This window comes from Erigeron canadensis, chromosome 8 (assembly GCF_010389155.1).
Source record: "Erigeron canadensis isolate Cc75 chromosome 8, C_canadensis_v1, whole genome shotgun sequence".
Lineage (NCBI taxonomy): Eukaryota > Viridiplantae > Streptophyta > Magnoliopsida > Asterales > Asteraceae > Erigeron > Erigeron canadensis.
This window is the reverse complement of record NC_057768.1, coordinates 44,803,301-44,824,840: the sequence shown is the minus strand read 5'-3', so window position 1 is coordinate 44,824,840 and position 21,540 is coordinate 44,803,301. Positions and strand designations below refer to the sequence as shown.

The 21,540-nt window shown below is 32.9% G+C and overlaps 3 protein-coding genes across 5 annotated transcripts; 1 reads left to right on the top strand and 2 right to left on the bottom strand.

Annotated features, from left to right (window-relative positions):
* Window positions 1–469: 469 nt before the first annotated feature.
* Window positions 470–5,001, bottom strand: LOC122579144 (SH3 domain-containing protein 1-like). The gene is made up of 10 exons (XM_043751256.1): window positions 4,909–5,001; window positions 2,642–2,746; window positions 2,451–2,520; window positions 2,107–2,255; window positions 1,894–1,995; window positions 1,633–1,827; window positions 1,445–1,507; window positions 1,228–1,368; window positions 1,015–1,089; window positions 470–756 (listed from the first exon to the last, which is right to left on the bottom strand). The coding sequence occupies exons 1-10, from the start codon at window positions 4,966–4,968 to the stop codon at window positions 658–660; spliced, it is 1,059 nt and encodes a 352-aa protein (XP_043607191.1). The 5' UTR covers window positions 4,969–5,001; the 3' UTR covers window positions 470–657.
* A 3,276-nt stretch (window positions 5,002–8,277) lies between these two features.
* LOC122610950 (uncharacterized protein At4g15970-like) lies at window positions 8,278–12,037 on the bottom strand. The gene is made up of 4 exons (XM_043783901.1): window positions 11,792–12,037; window positions 9,545–9,910; window positions 8,931–9,415; window positions 8,278–8,535 (listed from the first exon to the last, which is right to left on the bottom strand). The coding sequence occupies exons 1-4, from the start codon at window positions 12,035–12,037 to the stop codon at window positions 8,475–8,477; spliced, it is 1,158 nt and encodes a 385-aa protein (XP_043639836.1). The 3' UTR covers window positions 8,278–8,474.
* Window positions 12,038–15,449: 3,412 nt separating this feature from the next.
* Window positions 15,450–20,012, top strand: LOC122579329. 3 transcript variants are annotated; one of them, XR_006320619.1, is made up of 10 exons: window positions 15,450–15,707; window positions 15,790–15,908; window positions 17,670–17,776; window positions 18,029–18,094; window positions 18,188–18,270; window positions 18,895–18,941; window positions 19,069–19,147; window positions 19,233–19,323; window positions 19,574–19,666; window positions 19,762–20,012. XR_006320619.1 is itself a non-coding variant. In XM_043751482.1 (9 exons), the coding sequence occupies exons 1-8, from the start codon at window positions 15,636–15,638 to the stop codon at window positions 19,317–19,319; spliced, it is 660 nt and encodes a 219-aa protein (XP_043607417.1). In that variant the 5' UTR covers window positions 15,450–15,635; the 3' UTR covers window positions 19,320–19,333; window positions 19,762–20,012. The 3 variants fall into 3 exon arrangements, 1 of the variants encoding a protein (XP_043607417.1); XR_006320618.1 differs by having other exon boundaries at window positions 19,233–19,333; XM_043751482.1 differs by lacking the exon at window positions 19,574–19,666 and having other exon boundaries at window positions 19,233–19,333.
* Window positions 20,013–21,540: the final 1,528 nt, after the last annotated feature.

The window sequence follows — 21,540 nt, the reverse complement described above, 5'->3', positions numbered from 1 at the left end:
AGAAATTATCCATCGCCTCTAACAATATATATAGTGAAACAATATGAAGTGTTTGCTGGTCAAGGGTTTAGTGTTAGAAACTCGGTATTAAAAATAAAATAACACTTAAATCATTATGATAAGAGATAATTATGTGTTGCACCAATTGCATGCTGAAGCAACTACTTTTTATAAAAAATTCGTTGTCTACTAAAATTTATTAAAAATATATACTGAAGTAGTGAACCATTCATTTAAATGGTTGTGAGGGCAGCGGCTATGGGCTTTCCTTTTAGTACTTCTATAACTAAATACATATAAAATCTTACAAAGTAAAGAAGTAATTAAATCAAATGCCTACAGATGCTTCTCAACAACAGCTTTGACTTAGCCTTGTATTGTATTTATAATGTATCTACTTAGCTTCATCTTGAACAAACATCGCAGGTATTGTACCACGCTATATAGTATATATCATAATATAACGTGCTAATCAAAAACCAGAGAAAACCTATACATGGTGAGAATTTTCAAAAGTCTGTACAGGACTATATATGTTCATCATTCCTTTATGCAAGTAGCCAATCACAGCTAATTACATATATACAAATAATACATTAGTTATTAACAATTTAGCAGACAGGTCCATAGCAGAGCAATAAGTAATTGCATCTGTCTTTACCTGGTTTTTTGAACCTCTTGCCTTTCCAAATAAGCCGACGGAAACCACCCTGTTTTTCCATTACATTCACCTTCAGACCACCCATTAGGAGACACCTATCAAGTACCAGACTGAAATGATCAAATACATTTGTGTACGCAAGGCGAGTAAAATAAACTAATCTAACATACTAATACGCCAAAGCAGCAGTGTTTTCTTTAATGGTGGCAGGTTTGACTCGTTTACATTTAAAATGTAAACAAGTCGATATGGGTTATGCTTTCTCTTTAACTGTTCAAATGAGTAAATTAGAACCATTACCCAAACCATCCATTTTGCAATACGGTATGCTATATGTATCAATTCAGGGATACCTTGCGAACTATAACATACTCATCAACATTTAGGCTCAGCTCACCATCTGCTTGAGCATCAAATGGATGAATAACCTAACAAGACAAAATAATTAAATAGATAAATGACCTAATTGAATTCACCGTGAGAACAAGAACTGCAATGGAGTTGGATTACAGAGTTGGATTACAGACTTGGATACAAAGATCCTAAAAACACTATGCAACAATTACCTTCCCTATAAAATACTCGTAATCCTGATTTTCATTATGATGCTTGTTGTCTAGACAGTGAGTGGCATCACCAGACGGAACAAAATTATCTTTCTCCATAGTAGATTGAGACGATTCTTGTATATGCATCGCCAAAACCATCTAACACAAAAATACCAAAATGATTGCTGATTAAACTAATTATCAGATGACATTAAAAAGGAATCAAAGGATATACCTCAGCATGTAGCCCCTCTAGTATATCCACAATGTGACGATGATAAGACCTTTCAGCATCTACCTATTAATTTGGACAGTTTCTCAGGGACCTTAATAACAACTGACCTGAAACTAAGTTCTTCATAGAGTAAAAGCCTATATATATATATATATTCGTATATAATTTGATAATAATAATGATATTACCATCGTAAGAAGCTTTTGCAAGGTTATTTCTTGTTGTTGTTCCTCCACCTCCAACATAGCAGAAATCGCCTCTTTCTGAACCATTACCATGGAAGTTCTGAGCTCACTCAACTTGGCTTCCATGTTTCTAAGTTTTAAGGCGCTCTCTGGAGTAGGATCTCTGACCTTTGTTTGGCGTCTCAATACTTCCACTGCCTAACCAAAAAATTCATATCATTGACCTTAACACATTACATTTCTTCGTATTAAAGTAAAACATACCTGTGTCTCGACTTCTTGTCGGAGCCGGTCACAACTGCGTGCCAAGTGTCGAGCATCCTCCAAAGGAGCTCCTCTTATTGATCCTCTTAGTGGTTCAGATACCTTTAAAAAACGAGGTTAATCAACATTTTATTAGAAAGTAACGAAAATTTGCTTTTTTTTTTAAAGATTGTCGTGGCATCACAATGAACCTGCAGAGATATATGAAGACACCTGATTGTTAAGGATCTCAAGCACGGTTTCTCTCTTGTCTTCAATAGAATTATATGAAGTGCCAAGTTGCAGAGCAGCTTTAGCAAGGGGAAAACCAGCATTTACCTTCTCATTACCATATTTGCAACAATCTTCAGCCAATCTTTTAACTAAAAATGACAAGGTAAACTATTCATCTTTAAGCGTAATAACATATGAAAGGGCTTAAGCCTTAAAAATGTCAATAAATTAATGAAAACACATATACGACCCCCATGGCCCCATGTAACTGTGTAAGGATAGCACTGTAAACCAGTTTTAATATAATAGAAAAAAGAAAGCAGAAAAAATAACGAAGGACAAACCTATTTGCTTTTGCTTTTTACTTATTGAAATAAAACCTTCAACACCACGAACAATGTCCTTCTGAAAATGCTGGCAAATAAAAAATTTTAAGTGTTGACTGTTGAGTAACATCAGAATGTAATTGATTCTAGAGACGTGGATATACGAAATAAAAAATAGAAAAAGATGCAGAAAATGAGGTTGAGTGTACCTTAGTTTCCCTTGTAGAACTGTAAAGATCTTGAAGTTTTTGGTGTCTCTTCAGTTCCTCATCATCAAATATTTCAGCATCTTTACCGAGTCGACTTAATACAGCCTGCAAAAAAATAAAGAGCGTCGTATATACAATGAAATCTCCAAATAGAGTATAAAAGTGCCCAACAAAAATTCCCTCTGAGATAACTTGTCGCTAGTTTCCCAACTTCCAATTATACCAAAATAAAAATTAAGGAGCTTTAGCCCAATATAAAGATTGAATTGTAGGAAATGCAAACGATGCTTTATGGAGATATGTACAAATATGACACTTCAGTCTTTCCTAGTTGCAAAGACCCCAACTGCCTATTCAAGTTTCAAATGTGTGACCACTAAGGCATTAACTGCTTTTATACGCTCTGCCAATTACCTAAAAGATATGAAGTGTCTAGTGTACCGGTACTAAAAGTGTAAGTGTGTTACCAACAATTTTTCACACATGTAAACACATTAGTGAAGGTACAAAAATATATGCATTTCTACGAAACGAGATCTTATTCGCTACCTATTATAGGCTGAACATGACAGAGCTGTAAAGAAATTATCACACTTGAAGATCAGAATGCTCCCTTTTGTGAACAAAGTTTGTCAATTAAGTGAGGTTTCTTAAAGTCGTGCCTAAGTTACTGAGTGTCATCAAAATGCATCCACATATCTAAGCTAAATATACTTGGAGTCTTGGATAACTAACAAGACTACAAGAGTGTCATATGCTCTAATGAAAAACTGAAAATTGACGACTCTTGCTATGGAAGTTGACCAAATATACAAGGGTGCATCTCCCGAACGTTTTTGTATCTAGGCCAACCGACATATGAGAGTATGAAGCACGACTAGTATACTTGGTCAGTGCTCGTGGCCCATGCATAGACAACATCCTTAGAATTCAAACAACCAAAAATCACGAGTACTTAAGAACACACACTTTTGGTAAAAACGTAAACCCTGAATTCTACATACCGTGCAAGACCCATTCACTCAAACTAAACACCAGCCTTGAAGGATTTGAGAATATGGTACTAACTTAATTAACCCATGTGGTCCAAGAAGCTGCAGGTAACGAGAATGGAGCTCCTTTGGAGAATCCCAATCCCTCTTGGAGTAAACTAGCCTGATTAATCAACCTGACATAAACTTGCTCTATATATTTTTCTTTTGAAAGGTGTGGATCATTTGATCGCAATTGGGGATCTAGCTTACGTTGTCTTAACCGGGTCCGCGTTAGAGATCCCCCTCACCCTCAATACCTATTCGGAGGAGAAACGCCCAACTAAACCGCCCGAAGGCATGACATTTGATTAGGTAAAACCCTGCCCCCTCTGCAGGACTCAAACCTGCTTCACTAGAGGACTTTATTTGTGAAATTCCTTTAAATGTCTTTCCCATGTCTCGAACTCGGGACCTCTAGCATATAAAGTTGGTGCTCAACCACTCAGCTATAATGGGAAGTATTGCTCTTATATATATATATATATATATGAGAAAAGTGAGTATGTGACTGTTAGACACCTAAACTTCGGTGTAGACCCCTTGCATACTAATTTTATAATATATATATATATATATATATACGAGTCATATGCCTGCGCAATGCGGCGGCGATGGTGGTAGCGGCGCAGGGTGGTGGCGGCGGATGGTATAGATAAATGATTGACCCTCATGTTTTTCTCTCTCTATATATATATACTTTTTGTGTATGAGAAAAGTGAGTATGGGGCTGCTATGCACTCAACTTGGGTGAAAAACCTCTCACGTAACAATATTTTGATATTTTGAATAAATGTTTGGCCCCCCATGATTTTTATGGTTTACAAAAAGGTATGTGAGAGGTTTTTCACCCAACTTAGGTGCCTAACAGCCTCATATTCCCTTCCCCTATATAATGTGACTGTTAGACCTAAGATTGGGTATATAAAACCTCTCACGTCTTAATATTTTAATCCATAAAAAACATGGAGCCCAATCATTTATTCATTATACAATGAATTTAATTTTTTTTTTACCTAAGCTTAAGTATCTAAAGGCCACATACTCGCTTTTCTCGTATGGATGTATTCATTGGGCTATAACAAGGATTTTTGTGCAGTGCTGTAACTCTGTAAGGCAGTTGTTTTATGTGTGTGTTAGGCTTTTTTTAATCAGAATCATAACAATAATTTAGTAAAACACACACACACAGTAAGTAAGAAAAAAAGAGTTGAAGACGATGATACTAATAAGTACCTGCTGCTGTTTGGCAACTTGTTCCCGAAGCTTGGTCGCTTGCTTTCTTATTGCTTCCATATATACAAATAATAATAATAATAATAATAATAATAATAATAATAATAATAATAATAATAATATCGTCGGAGTTTTTGCTTTTGCTTTTCGGGGATGACAAGTAAAGAAAGAAAGAAAATACTACCACTGTACCCTTTTCATAAATGGGAAAGGGGGTATGATTGAACAGTGATCGAATTTAACAACAACAAAGTGGTGGGTGCATTAACAGATAGATACATACATACAAATACAATCATATATACGTTTGTTTCATAAAGTTTTCCCTTTTTTTGTAGTATTATTATATTTTATCTTTTAACTGTAGTGGTGTGTCTCAACTCTCATGGTTGATGGGTCTAGAAATTGATCGAATTCTCGTGACAAATCACACCCGATAGGCCGACAACATTTTTATCAAAGTCAAGAGCCTTGTTACTTATCGTTACTTACTCTAATAAAGCAATAGGTTGTGAATAGTATTTTTTGTCTTTTTATGTCAACAAACATTGCATAGTTTATATATTTAATGGACAGACAAATAAACCAAAATTGAAGATGGATGGAGTGGTATGCCCTTTGTCTCTTATACAAGAGGTCTAGGTTCGAATCCCCTTCTTTGCCATTTTTTTAATTCTTCAATTTTATGGATTTATTTGAAGATTTCAGAAATTACAATTTACCCCTCCACTTATATTTTTTTCTGATTTAGTCCAATGTTTTAAATTTTTGTTGCTTTGTCTTTTTAAGTATCCAAATAGTTTTGTTGTTTTTTTTTATTTTCCTATTTTCATTTTTTTATATCTATACTTTTTTTGGTTTTTGTATTTTTGTTTATTCAGATCTATATTTGTAAATTTTTGTTTTTTAAAATAATTTTTCTAACATTTATGTTGTTAAATTCCTACATCATTTTTTGAGGTAAACATAAATAAGATGGTGTGCGTTATCGCCTTAAAAAAAAAGATAGCCGCAACAAACATAGGCGCTTTAGAAATCGACGCCGCCCATCGAGCGGGTCAAACCATCTAGTTATTACTAACCTAATGTCGAGTATATGATTCATTATGTTTAGATTACATGTACCAATAAACTAAAATAGGATTGAGATATTCTTAAAACGACATATGGCGCAATCTTTAATCGATACGTGTCTTTTTAATTTATTTACTTTATTAAATTAGTTTTTTTAATTGTAAATAATTCATTTTCTTTATTAGACTTAGAACTAAACTTTAACTCTTGACTTATATAGATACAAGACACATTATAACCATTAATAAAAGGGAAAAACCAATATGCTGCTAGAAGCATGGAAGAAGCATGTTTCCTCTTCACAAACTCCCCCCATGAAAATCACATGTTTGAATATAAAATCTCTCCCCCCCTTGAAAATCATGATGGAAGCATGCTGCTAGGAGCATACTAATTAACCCCTTAATAAAATTGTCTTTTTTTAATTCTTCAAATCTTATAACTTATATTATTTATAGTAATAAGTTATTAACATGAAAACTTTAAAATTTTGAATTTACGATCCGAAATTAAAAGGCTATTTGTTGTCATCCACTATGCTTACAGGTTCTGATTTTGATGTGATTGTAAAAATTTAAGGTAAATCCAAAACTTTTACTAAACATATATTTATTTATCAATACTGTTTATTATAATTAAGCTTCGATCATCGGTTTACTTTAACCACAATTTATTTCATACTCCTGAATCAAGTATGAGGCATATGCGAAATTCTTTATGATAAAATCTATATAGTTACCATACATCGTACGGGTATTAAGACTAAATATATTTTGACTATTAGGTCAACTAATTAACTTAGAATGGTTTGACTTAAAATATTTAGATGTACAGGTCGGATCATTCAATCCGTATCCCAAGTTGAACACCAACGGGCAACGCCCATTTTTTTTTCCATCTAGCTATTGTTTATATCATCGAGAGCTTTTACCTTTTGTTAACAATAGTTTTGGACGGTATGTGTTTTTTACAAATGTGAAATTTATTGGTAAACACTAAATATTACAAAGAGATTGTGTACACAAGAAAAATATATATATATATATATATATATCTAATTGAACTTTACGGACCAAAGGCTTGTTCAAATTCATTTCTAACGCTTATGCGTGCAAATTTTCCCATATATATATATATATATAGGTGAGTTATTTATAATACAAACATTTAAAAAGGTACAAAAAGTATAAGGTTTTTCCTCATCCTTCTTTCTTCCATCTCTGACCACCACCACCACCGTGATCATCTCCGACCACCACCATGATCCTCCGGCAACGACGACCGTTTTCGGCGAGAATCAGGTTCATTTTCGGGTGGATACAGTACGGGCCAGAGGCCCTCATCCGTTCTAAGCTGACCGTCAATGGACACATATGAGAATCGTATGGATTTGATGGGCGACGATCTAAGAGATGGTGATGGTTTGCTACGATACAGGCGAAGCCCTTGTTGTCGGTGCCGGTGTCGTGGTTGGGATGGTCGGAGATGATGGTAGCTGGTGGTGGTTGTCTCGTGAAGGAAAAAAACCTAGAAATTTTAAACCTTAAAATGCTAAAAAAGATGTACTTACACATGTGTAAGTCTCGCCAGAAATAGTCGCCGTTGCCGGAAGATCATTGTGGTGGTCGGAGATGATCATAGTGGTGGTGGTGGTGGTCGGAGATGGAAGGAAGAAGGAAGAAAAATGAGGAAAAACCTTGTACTTTTTATAATTTTTTCAATATATGTACTATAATTATCTTTCCCATACATACATATAACACAAAAAATTCTAAAATCTTTTCAATTGAAAACGGAGACTTAATTCTTAACCCATAAGAAAACCTAATAGTTATATATCTTGAACAATTTGATGAATCATTGTTGAAACCCCATTAAAAATTCTTCATTTTTCACCTTTCATATTCTCCAACAAATAATCAACCATCTATAATATAATTTGTAATTGGGTCTAATGAACTCATTACTATTTAAAAAAAAAGGAAATTGTATTTGCTAATTTGTAAATCATATTTTTCTAAACAAGTCAACAAATTCAGTTAGAGCTCAATACAATATGATATTTATCATTTTAGTTTTGCTAAATAAATTCTTAAAGACGTAGTTAAAATGAATTAAATAGGTATACATTTATTATAAGTTTGAAATGACGAGATACACATTATTGCATTTAGCATTTTCCTTTATCATTAATCATATTTTTATTATCTTAGAAGTTTTGAGATCATTCAATGTTGCTTGTGACTTGCGGATACAAAGTTAGCAAAATCCATGAATTACAGTAGTTTGTTTTTTTTTTTAAAAGGGCCCAAAGAGATGTACAACTATCTGAGCGTATATACAATACAATGTTGTTTAAGACTGTGGAATCACTATACAATTACCATAACCTTCTGTCTCACAAACTATAGCATCAACTATTCTCAAGAATTATACCAATTATTTTTCGTATTGATCTTTACCCAAATTTTCACCATTTTGTTCACAATTGATCAACTCTTACTTCCATGATCATCTTTCTTTTTAGGAAGACGAGGCCTATGAAACGACCCTCTGAAAAAGAATTGAAAGATCCCATAAGCAAAATTTCACTAGAATAATTAAATGAAAAATGTTAAATACAGCTCATATTCTAATTAAATTATACTTTTTTAGATTGTCATATATAACAAAAATTATTAAGTAGCTCCTAGCAATTATATTTAGGGGTTTTAATTTGCAACCTTATATTGAACCAATCTAATTTTCTTAAACTTTCAATTGGATGTAAGAGTGTAAACAATGGAAGTGTGTACCACAGTTGACAAACTTGATTGATTGGGTGCGAAAACTTTGGTCATTTAAACTATATATCATTATGCTAATATGAAACCAATTAAAACCAACTCAAACATGTTCATTAAATAAAAACAAAACGAGGCAACAAGATAGGATATGATATAAAGTACCTGCATGATTGAGGAACTGTCCAAGAAGCAGAGCCAAGCATTGCGGTCTGATTCATAAACGAGTTCATGTATTTTCGCCAATCCTGGAGCATGATTCCGATATCATGAACCTTGTTGTCTAACCCAACACAACAATTAGCATGCATGGTGCACACCTTGTCAAAATCCTTACTTGGCTCACAAAATCCACCAAAGTAAGATGTATCAAGGAATCGGATTTGTAGCCCGTTTTCAAGAATGAAGGGATCGAACTTGATCTTATTGAACACATCTTGGTCATGTAAACCCGGATAGTTTAACCTTGAATCGTACCAATATTTGTAAAATTGGATGGTCTTGTTGTTTGACTTTACATAAGTAAATCCTCCATTTGGCAGATTATTTAGATTAGTGGGGTCCCCTCTAAAGTAATCACAAGCAATTTGGAAATCACCATCCTCATGGAAGTGTGGAAATGGATCCCTAAACCACATTATGTCTGCATCCTAATTAATTGGATTAAAAAGATTCAGTAAGGATATATACATAAACGTTCGATATTTGTAAACTAACTGTTTGCAGACGTAGCATTTCTCTATCAAAAACCAAAAAAAAAGAAAAGAAAACAGTAGTACCGTAAAAAGGAAGTTGTAACCTAAATCTAAAATGGTACGTAGAAAATCGATTCTTCTCCACATCATCTTCAAATAATCACCTGCCATAAAATAGGCCTCCTCAGAGAAGTCAACCCCATCGGTACTAAGATGATAACAATGTGAATGTAACTTTAAGCAACGAACATGTGCCTTTTCATCCAACGCCACAACAACTAAGTGCTTCAAAAACCCTTGAGTTTGATTTCCTATACGAAAGCTCTCAAGAAGCAGATCAAACATCGAGTTTGGTTCTGCCCAAGCATCGTTTATAGTAGTTAGTATGATCGTATTGTCACTCGTTGTTGCCATTTTTAGAATGTTTTTCAGTTCATCGAGTTTGTTCTCCTGATCATAAGACGTACAGTACGTAGTTGAGAACATAATTAAAAATAAAATTAATCAAGCTATTTTCTAGTGATACTTTCGGAATTTTTTAATTTCATAATAGAAATTTATTATTCTCAAAAAGCTTTTGCCAAACATAACCTATATATACGTACAATAATCTAAAACATAGTGTATATAATTATATTAAACGTACATGTCATTGTTTAAATCCTTTCCACTGCCTTTTTATGTACGTTGTTGTTAAAAAAATAACGGGACGTATCTATATCATGGTTATATATATATCTAATCCTCTAGGATTCATTCATTTGACTCGTGATATCGATTTACAGATGACGTTTTCTCCTATCCAGTTTGTGGTTGTAATTAGTCATCCGATCCTATTAATGTCATATAACAACTTTCATACATTCCATATATAACATGAGACTTATATATTACTACAAAAAATAATAATAATATAAAAATGTTTTTTTAATTAAATAATAATAATAACAATAGTATACACATTTTTCATTTAATTCATAGAAGAGAATTATAAACTTTGGTCAGTAACATATGTTTATATAGATATAATGGATAGGATAGTACACACATGCATTATAAATGACTCTCAAAGCGCAGCTAGAATGCTTCCTTTCGAATAAGGTTTGTCATACATTTTCTATGAACGCACAAATGTCATGTTAAAGATTTCAATTCATACCAAAGTACTAAATTGTTTTATTAAACTAATACAGAAAAGATTAGAAGTGCTTACAGAGCCCGGCTACCTGAAACATTTTAATGACGAAAAACGATTCAATTTGACAAAGTTGGGTAGCCAAGCCCATATTAAAAAAAAAAAGTTCACAGCTAGCATTTAACCCCCAAGTTAATGAATAAAACTTGGATGTCACACCTAACACTACTCTATTTTTGGGTCATTGACAAACCGATTACAAAATTAGTTGATCTTTTCAAAGATTCCATGTAAAATTAAACATTATTAACATATATGTGATTCTTAAATGTGGCTTGTACGATTATCATATTTTATTAGTTTACTGCTTTATGTGAAGTTTGATAGAAACATATATAAACATTACTTATATAAGCTCCATAAAGAAACACATTCTAGAAGTTTGACTTGATTATTCGCTTGTACCCTATAATATATATATATATATATATATATATATATATAATCCATAAGATACATATTTTAACAAAATCATATAAATATAACAACATAGTCAACAGTCGTCTATATATATATATATATATATTCAAAAAAGCAGTTCAATGACTATATATGATGTAGAAAGTGTAATTATCCGTAGTATTAATTTCACCAATTCAATCACCATCGACTTTTCTCAATTTATAATTCGTATCTAGAATCAAAACACATTCCACATGTAGCTTTCAATTTAATGACATTGAAATTCATTATAAAAAAATTTAACAAAAAATTTAAAAACTTCAATTTTACTCTGTATAAAAATTTCTATTTTTGAGAATATTTTACACCAAAATTTAAACCCAAAACCTGGTTTCAATTTACCCATATACCAATCCATCTCAAATTAATTATGATTGTTTAAGCGTGTCAACCTCTTTCAATAGGCTTTTAATCATCTTCATAACAAAAATGAATATATTTCTATAACAAGACGATGAATTTTTATATATTTGGCATATAGCATGTAGATATCTAAACAATCTAAATCTAATCCACGTATAGTGTTGTTTAAAACGATCAATGATTTTCTTTAAAATTTACCAAAAGGATGCAATATTAAACCTAACCCTATAAAATATAAATCATATACATATACAAGTAGTCAAATGCGTGTACCCTTTGTTATTTTTTTTCAATGAAGATGAGATACTTACCGGATTAGTGGCGAGTTTTGTGGCGGCAAACGGATTATAGGCTTGAAATCGCGCGGAAGGAGGAGAATTATACAAAAGCAAGCACGAAAATGCTACAATGGCAAATACAATTACGAACTTAGGAGCTTGTAGGGTGAGTTTAGAGTAATGAGAGAAAATATGGTGGTTGGAAGACTCTTGTGGCGGATATTTGCTATGTTGATGACAGACAGCCGCAGTAATTTTGGTCCCGGTCTCTAAAGCCATGGAGAATAGAAGTGTATGTGTTTTGGTGTTGCGTTCCTTAATTCTGCGTGTTTATGCCTTATGGGCTTATGGCCCTTATTGGGTATCTTAGGCACCCTTTTATTGAATGAAGTCAATACTCATATTTTTTTGTCATAATAAAATAAGAATAAAAAGTAATTAGTCAACTAACAAATGCTACATAATGATAGGGAAGTGTTTAATTTTATAAAACATTTTTTTATGACAAATTATTTTTTTTAAAAAACCTTATGTCATAAAAGAAAAATATGTTAAATTAATCGATAATTGATCTATCATCGATATTACTAAATGAATACATGATTTCACGACCAACATGCACTACACGCAAACAATATAATATGTTTTCACGTTTAAAAGATATGAAAATTTTATCAATTTATTAATGTTGACAAATGTGAAGGAATTCAAAAAAATTACACAGTTTTATTTTAAGAATATGTTTATATGTATAAGCATAGACAAACTTGAACTAAGTTATCAATTATCATTGCAGCATCTACATATATTTGTAATTTGTAATTAACATAGTTTTAAAGTCCAAATAGGCAAACACCAAGAGAAAGTGAGCTGAGAAACTATGAGCTGGCCCATTTAAGTGTTATTAAAATTTTGCAACTAGTTGTAAGTTGTACATTAACTAAAGAACATGTTTCAAACACTATCTTAATAACAACTCAGATATAATCAATTCCAACCCTAATACAAAGATTCAGTATAACATATACATATATTAATTTCATTAATCAGATAATTATTAGTCCTAATTGATTCTTAATATATAGTTTGTACGCGTCCATTATATGTATGTATGTAAGTTCCTTAGCCACCGGATCTATGAGATTAGATAACTAATGTTTGAGTGCGAAAAATCTCGAACACTAACAATCAACAATATTCGGTAAACCGAATACACGAACTGTGAACAGTACACGAATGAAATAACGAAGCCTTGTATTAATTGGTAATAACGATTACAATTAACACACGAGCTCACAAAAAAACCGAAACACGAACTAGAGAGATTCCCCTTAAACATAAGGTTTAATCTCCTATTTATACTAATCTAATATGGACCGAAACTTATTCTCAAGACCAAAGCCCGAACCAATTCGGCCCAATGAGGTCTAGCTAGACCTCCAAGGTCGACCTAGACCTTCCTAGACCGGTCTAGTTACCGTTTCGATTAACTTGGTCGTTTATGACCTTATTACATACAAAATAAAACGTTTAACTAATTACATATACAAATGACTCAAGATAAACTTCTATAATGATGTTGTCACCCGGAAATGTACCAACAATGTACGTATCATATAGTGTATGCCTGACGCTCGGCTATTGATCAGCCATTTGTTTTCGGCATGAATTTTTTTCATCTATCTTGGCACAATGATAGTTTTAGTAAATAAAATATCCATGTGAGTTTTATGTGACAAAAGGCAAAAGAAAAGAGAAAAAAGAAACAAAAAGAAACTCGCGTTACCATGCTCCATACGTGAATCTACTTGTTTCTGCTTTAATACTATATATATATTTCTTTTGAACAACCAAGTAAGATAACGCCAGATTCTTCGTATGTAAGTCCCAATGGCTAAAGGTATACACAATCTAACAACTGAACTATGGAAACTCTAACTCACTTAACTCTATAAGCATGACAACCTTTACTTAAATAAATTTTTTAAATATAATTCTTAAAAAAAGAAATTACATCATATTTTATTGCGAATGTAATCAGATTTTTCATTTTTGGGATTATTACAAAATAATCCGAGTCCGATCAGTTGGAGTCTTTTGACACCTTTAGTTGCCAATACATCCAAAAAGTGGTCAATTGTATATACCTGTTGCCCTGTAGGGCCTTTAGTCCCCATAAGGGTATTTACGGTAATTACAAAACTCCAAGAAGAAAAGTCATTAAATCCAAAACTGTTTCAAAACAAAGAGATGGTTTAACACCAATCATTTTAGGGGTGTTTGTTTCATGAAATGCTAATGAATTTACTGGAATTGGAATTTAAATTCCATTGAATAAGTTGTTTGGTTGACAAAAATATGGAATTGGAATTCTCCAAATTCCTTCAAATTCCTTTATTCATGTGAATTCAAGATTCCTTCACTAAATAGAAGGAATGTTTGAAATTACCATGAAATGTGTATGAAGGTACCAACAAGCCCTCAAATGATTAAAATTTATATCATTCTTCATCTCTGTCAAACAATCTCCGATCATCATTTTCTTACCATAAGAAATCTTCACAAACCAATTTCACCATCAGTTGACAATAATGGACACTCAAACCTCTAAATCACTTTCACCCCGCCACCACCACCATCGCAAACATAGCCCGATTCCCAGAAACCCAAACTCTCCTCCACCACCACCAACTCCGACGGATACTAAACAACCACCGCCGGCAAAAAAAATCCCAGATACAAAAAAAAAAGGAAAAAAAGTAGCCATGCATGTCAGATTCCTTTGATGTTTGGAGCTTCAATCAAATGGTTGTATTTTATAGTGGTTTGACTGGTAGTTGTTTTAAGCTATTGAAAAACCTTTCAGATCTAATAAAAAGGACCATATATACTTGTGATTGTTATGTATTATTATTATTAGGATTATAGATACGAGCAATTGTATTATCACCATGTTTAGATAAAGATTAATTTATTATTTATAATAGATAGATGATATCTTTTGGTGGTTTTAATTATTGAAGGGTGTTATTGTCTTTTTATCTATATGAATAATTCAATTTCATTGGTAAACTTACGAACCAAACATGATTACAAATTTAATAAATTCCAATTCTTTTCAAATTTCAATTTTTTCTATGAATTTCAATTCCTTCAAAAACATTCAGCGAACCAAAAGGCCCTACATAAGATAAACCCAAACCCAGGAATGGAAGCTACTGCCTGGCTGCTGTTCATTCCATTCATCATCACCCCCAAACAGTTTCTCATAGGGCTGTAAACGAATCGAACGAACACGAACAAGACCTTGTTCATGTTCGTTCGTTTAACTTAACAAACGGTTCACGAACAGATTAACGAACACAACCACTTGTTCATGTCCGTTCATTTGTGTTCATGAACAAATGTTCACGAATACAAACAAACAAACACTAATAATGAACACAAATGAACGAACTGTTTATAAACTAAATACTTTTATTTATACTTTTCTTAAACAACTAGGTATTAATAATATAATATATATATCTATTATATAAAAAAACTATTTATATTTAAACTATTTATAACAGTATAGTTGATTATATATATAAATATATAAACAGACATAACGAACTATTATTCAAGAATGATGGTTAATGAATATAAATAAATGAACATTCATGAACAAATTATCAAATGTTCACAAACATAAATGAATTACGCTGAGAAACACGAACCAACTTCCCCAAACAGTTCGTAAACTGTATGTGAACAGTTCAGCCCTAAAACTCCCAATTCCAATCCCGAAATCATCCCTCAAAACCCACCGGAATCACCAAATCCAATTCTCACCAATCAGCTCCGGTTGTACGGAAAACAAACCAGGAGAAGACCCATGATTACGATGAACATGGCCGGAGCCATCTGCATCTCTCACCGGCTACAGCTTACCCATCATCCACAACTAGTATTACCCTTCTTTCTCTTCATTATTCTTGAAGTTCTTTACATCTCAAATTAAAACCCTACAATTACAATTTTCTTTGCAGAAGTTTCGTAACGGTATTCGGTGTTCGAATACGAATGACGATGCGCCACAAGTGTTAAAGATTGTTGTTAGTGGAGCTACAGAGATCCTTAGGCTCTTTTCATCTTTCAACAAAAATCCGTAAGAATTCACAACATTAATTTGGATTACTTATTTATAAGCGCTTTTTTGCTGAAAAAAAATAAGCAGCTACCCACCTAGTTACTAAAAAAAATGAAGGGTTGTATCAGTAGTAAACACACTTGCCCCTGGAGACAGAGGTCATGGGTTCGATCCTCATCCCATGCAAAGGTTGGAGGGCCTTTTCTACCATTTAGGTAGAAACTGGAAGCAGACTCTCTACCACTTAGGCAGAGGTAACGTCTGTCTACATCTTAACCTCCCCATACACCGTCGAGGTATTGGGACTCAAAACCCGCAAAAGGCGGCACTGAGCATTACTTACTTTACACCTAGTTACTAAAAAAAAGTGCATATTCCCAAACACACCCTAAATTGTTATTATCTTAATAATATATTTTATATATATATTATATATATATATATATATAGGGGAACAATCAAATAAGAACAGTCTTAAAATAAGAACGGTGAGAACACTTAAAAAACATCATTTTGATGCATTAAAAGTCCATAAAACTAACATAGTGCATAACTAATTATCATTATTTAAGTGTTTAACAACACATTGATCCGTCAAAATCTAAAAAATCACGTTTTTTGGTGGATGCATCGTTTTGAAGAATATGCTTCCAAGATGGATGCACAAAACAAAAAACATGATTTTCTTGATTTTGACAGACCAATGTGTTGTTAAACACTTAAATAATGATAATTAGTTATGCACTATGTTAGTTTATGGACTTTTAATGCATCAAAATGATGTTTTTTAAGTGTTATCACCGTTATTATTTTAAAATTGTTCTGACCGGAGCGTTACCCTATATATATATATAAGCTTATAGCTTATGATAAATACATGTTTAAGTTATCTGTACAAAGTAGATGGCTTGAATTGAATATTAAGTCTTCAGGTTTTAGTTTGATTAACGTATCTTGGAAAATCCGCCTAGACTTTTAGGAAAGTGAAGATAGCTGCAGTTTTCTTCGTGTTCCTGTCTTATCGGTTTTATCATTTTATGTATGAGGAAACCATCGGAGTTTTAATTTGTTCCATTTAACCATTTTATATTCGGATATCGAAAATATGGTAAAATCATGTTGATTTGAATATGACATGAAATGATTTAGCCTATAAACTTGTGAAAGTGATATGGGATTTTTTGATACCTCGGTTGCATGGCATTCATGAGTCCAAATCCAAGTTATTAGAGAACTGAAATTGTGTGGCCGCATCCTTGCAAGCTAACTTATGTCATGTCATGTCCAAGTGTTCAGGAGTCCAAATCCATGTGATTTTAGAGGGACATTATTAACAATACTCGGCTCATTTCAATATCTTGGAAAGGCCATTACGTTTTGATCAACTAACTGGCTCAAATAAACCTAAGATAACTTTGAAATTGAGAAATTAATTGATACAGACCTCGATGTGTCAAACTTGCTAAGTGACCAAATCTAATATGTAAGTCATATAATAATGTCCAGTCTCTATATGTAGAAATATCACAGTCTAAGTTAGAACTTTCGAGTAGCATTTTTACACTCTCCCGTGGTGTAAGTCAGAAGAAAAGATTTGGAATATCATAAAAGGCGAAGTGTTATTGTTGGTTAGCAAGAATCAGTTCGTTTTGTGTCGTATTAGCAAGAATTTTCATCACCGGCATGCGGGTCATATATATTGTTCAGATGTTCAGTTCTTCTAATAGTAGCCAACATAAGCTGGTCATTATATATTTCTTCGATCCCAATTCTTTGCAGGTTATATGAAGTGGTTCCTGAACAGAAGAATGAAACATCTGTGACTTCTGTAGATGATATAATTACGATATTGAAGTCAGATTATGATGATGCTTATTTCGTTACAGGTAACTTCTTGCATTTATTTACCATGTTTATAAATTGGAAATATTAACTAGAACACTATGCAGTCAAGTTGCTATCACTTAACCGAGGCAGATAACAATCTTCCGTATGCTACATAATATTGAACTTTGTATGCTACACCCAGTTTGCCATATAACATATTAACATAATGTTGCGTCTTCTATATTACAGTTTGATTAACCGTTTTACTTGTTCCCATACTTGACTTATACTGCTATTTCTGTATGTATTAGGAAAATTTACTTCTGCGATATATACAATAGATTGTATCTTTGAAGACCCGACCATTAGATTTCGTGGTAAGGACTTAAATCTGTATCTCTTACACAATTAAAATTTGTGGGTGTGTGTGTGTGCCAAATGAGTATATCCTTATAGTGTGATCCATCCAGGTAGGGAGTTATACTCACGCAACTTAAAGTTGCTTGTACCTTTTTTTGAGCATCCATCGATCTCGTTACATTACATCGGTAAGGTATAAGTTCTTTATAAGTTGCACTCTGGCAATTTAAACCTATAAATGTTTGCAAATAAATTGAGGCCACACTTCCACTAATACGTTTTGCTTAAAAAAAAGCCTTGTAAATATCTCACTTAGAAACCGGAAAGAATTTGCGAACTTAACCAATACGAAAAAACTAAAATAACTCCAAAAGAGAGATTTTGTTGCAATCTTTGATGCAGCATTTGCTTTCATTCTTTAAAGCAACTGTTCTCATAAGACTCTAAGGTTAGTACATTGTGTACGTTTGCTCACATATGTAATGCTTCATAGTGCATCCCATCATCTTTTCTGAACATGTCTCAACGGCACTTTGGAACAAATATGAATTAAAGCAGACAATTCAAACCAGATTGCATTGATAGCTAATATTAAATAAAGTAATTATACTGTTTCCATATTACAGTAACTCTAGAAATAGCAAAGATGGATTAGCAGAAGTTTAATTGTTATACTTGTTTTAATGATTAAGAATATTTGGATTCGCCACATCTTCAGAAGTATGTAAACTGTATTTCTTATTTACTTAACCCATAATATATAATTTGGTTATATCTGCGTGCTTTTGTTGATGACATGCAACACAACATGATACAGGTTCTAAAAGGTGAAACAGAGTCTGTAACGGCATCATGGACTCTAAGGTATTAGCAAATTTCAGTTTTTACTTTTTACCTAAGATAAACTTTATCACTAGCTCTCTTTCAAAGGCTGATCTTGCACAATTCAAAGTTAATCATCTAATACATATCTACAAACTAAAATCTGCAGGACATATCTTAAAATACCTTGGAGGCCTCTCATTGCCATTGATGGGACTACAGTCTATGATCTAGACGATCAGTTTAAAGTAAGCAACGTTTATTAAACATTTATCTTGGTTTAATGCTTGAAAAGTTTGATTGGTATTGGTCTCACTTGTTTTTTCTTGACAGATTGTTAAGCATGTTGAGAATTGGAGTGTTTTCCCTCTTGAAGCAATCGGTCAGATATTCACTCCTAGCTCTGGCAGGCCTGTTTAATTTGGTATAAACAAGTAATAATCTTCTGCGTGAAACTATGTTTACATTGGTTCCATGTAACTACATGTGTTAATTCCACCTCATATATGAGTCAATATGGATTATGTTTTAACTTTAACGGGTCAAACATGCCAAATAAGTGATTATTGGTTAAAATGGAAATCAGATAAGTTGAAACAGTATGTTTTGAAAACAGAACCTCTTAAATCATTTACTAAAAATATGTACTGTGCTTTTTTGTTGAATTGCTACAGTTACTGTAATCATGCTCTACAGACTTGTCATTTCTCGAAAAAGATGTAAATAAACATTGGGCATTAAGTGGTACGGCCTCACCAGTGAATCAGGTTTAAAATTTTTTGCTTGACCCATTTACCCAACAAACCCATCCCACCCATTTTGTGACCTCCATTGGTAACATATTTTATACTCTATTTTACAGGATAATGGCAAGAAGCTACGGATTGAAGTCATGTATAATAATTTATGTCAGATATATTCACAATGATGGAAATCAGCATCTCTCTTCTCTTGCATATTCATTGGCTGATTTCATTATTGGCTGGATGCTTGGATAGGCTATTATACAGTATATAGTTCTATTAATTTGTTCTCATTAAACCAAAAGAGGGAATCGATCTTTAATGTTTGACATTGTATGAATCTATGTCAATGAATACCTGTATTCCAAAACCATGAACTGTCATTTTTACCATCTGACTGTCTTTATGAGGGACTTGTTGGAGGTTAGCCGAGAAACCTTATAAGTAAATTGGCCAAAATGGACACACCTCTATCTTCTACAGCCCAGTGCAAGTGAATGATTAATCACCTGTGCTAACCGTGTGATCAGATTACTCATTGGACTACAATGTTTACCCAACAGAATGCACCTTTTATCATATTTCTTCCCGCAATTATGTAGGCAGAATTAAAAGGTTCCCCATACGCAAAAAGCAAAGAGAATGTTCAGATCTAGAGAACAGTGTCAATCTTGCTGCTTACATTTTCTTCTCCTATGCATCAATATTCAAGAGTTACAGTATATTTGGATTACTTTTCATTTTAAGAGTCTATAATCTATATAAATAGAGACAGCTGCTTTCATTTTTAGGACATTAGAATTACATGCTAGAGAGTATTTTGTTAATCATCATTTAACAACCTTGTAAGGAACAAGATGCAGCTAGTTACCAAGGGTTGATTCAATATTAAGTGTGCAGTTACACCAAACTCATAAGGACGTGTGTGTGTGTATTCAGCACATGCCTCTTCACTTCTTCAGTCTTCACTCTTGAAAACAGGAGACGAAAGTTCTAATGCATCACATACATCAGTCATTTCCCTCCTAAGCATCAGTGCCTGCTTTGCTTCCTGAAAAAAGATTAACTTTGTGACTATGATAAATGGGAGACAACAAATGAATGTGTACAGTGTATGTATGTTGGCTGAACATCACTACTCCATGATCAGTATCAACGAACTTTTGGCTCCAAGTTTCATAGTGGTCAAAAGACATTTGCCCTCACGGGATAGTCATGTGAGATTGTGAGGGACTTGACGGTCCCAAACTAAAGTCCGTTCATTTTTGAACCAAACATGAAGCCAAATTGCAAGTATATACATACTCAGTATTTAAGGCATAGGCGGAACTATACCCAAGCTAGGGGTAGCCCGGGCTACGAGTCCGCTAGATCCACGTAGTGTAATTTTCTTTAAAAAATGACGTATTCTTTATTGGTGTTACGGGTCAAACGAATATGAGATACTTGTCAATGTAACTGATTCTAAACTTTCGAAAAGGTTTTCTAATAATGAAACGCATAAAGACGTACTTGTGCAAGTAAATGATAGATGAAAACTACAAAATTACCAAAAACTATTAAAAGTCTATAAAATTAGACAATATCCTAAAAGTTCGCTAAAATCGTAACAATATAATCGATATCGTGATTTTACGTCAATATAAGGACAACGATAAAAAAAAAAAAAACCGTGTTATTTGTCCCTTTCAATCCTGGTTCCGCCACTGAAATTTAAGGATGATTAATTAAAGGGATATGATATATCCTCCTAATTAACTAGTCTAAACTTCTTATAACTATAAGATGATGACATTTGTGGAAATTAATGAATATAATATTTAAAAAGCGAATTAGTGGAATTCATGTGTGAATATAATTTTAAAAGGATTATTAGACTAATATTTAAAATAATTAAT

Bases quoted from the DNA above. Each gene is read 5' to 3' on its own strand.
- LOC122579144 (XM_043751256.1), bottom strand. From the start codon at position 4,968: ATGGAAGCAATAAGAAAGCAAGCGACCAAGCTTCGGGAACAAGTTGCC. The intron at 2,747-4,908 runs GTACTTATTAGT...ATTTTTTTGCAG, and splicing joins AAGTTGCCAAACAGCAGCAG to GCTGTATTAAGTCGACTCGG. The intron at 757-1,014 runs GTATCCCTGAAT...GGTACTTGATAG, and splicing joins AGTATGTTATAGTTCGCAAG to GTGTCTCCTAATGGGTGGTC.
- LOC122579329 (XM_043751482.1), top strand. From the start codon at position 15,636: ATGATTACGATGAACATGGCCGGAGCCATCTGCATCTCTCACCGGCTA. The intron at 15,909-17,669 runs GTAAGAATTCAC...AATTCTTTGCAG, and splicing joins TCATCTTTCAACAAAAATCC to GTTATATGAAGTGGTTCCTG. The intron at 18,942-19,068 runs GTATTAGCAAAT...TAAAATCTGCAG, and splicing joins ACGGCATCATGGACTCTAAG to GACATATCTTAAAATACCTT.
- LOC122610950 (XM_043783901.1), bottom strand. From the start codon at position 12,037: ATGGCTTTAGAGACCGGGACCAAAATTACTGCGGCTGTCTGTCATCAA. The intron at 9,911-11,791 runs GTAAGTATCTCA...TCTTATGATCAG, and splicing joins CAAAACTCGCCACTAATCCG to GAGAACAAACTCGATGAACT. The intron at 8,536-8,930 runs GTACTTTATATC...ATTCTTTTTCAG, and splicing joins ACAGTTCCTCAATCATGCAG to AGGGTCGTTTCATAGGCCTC.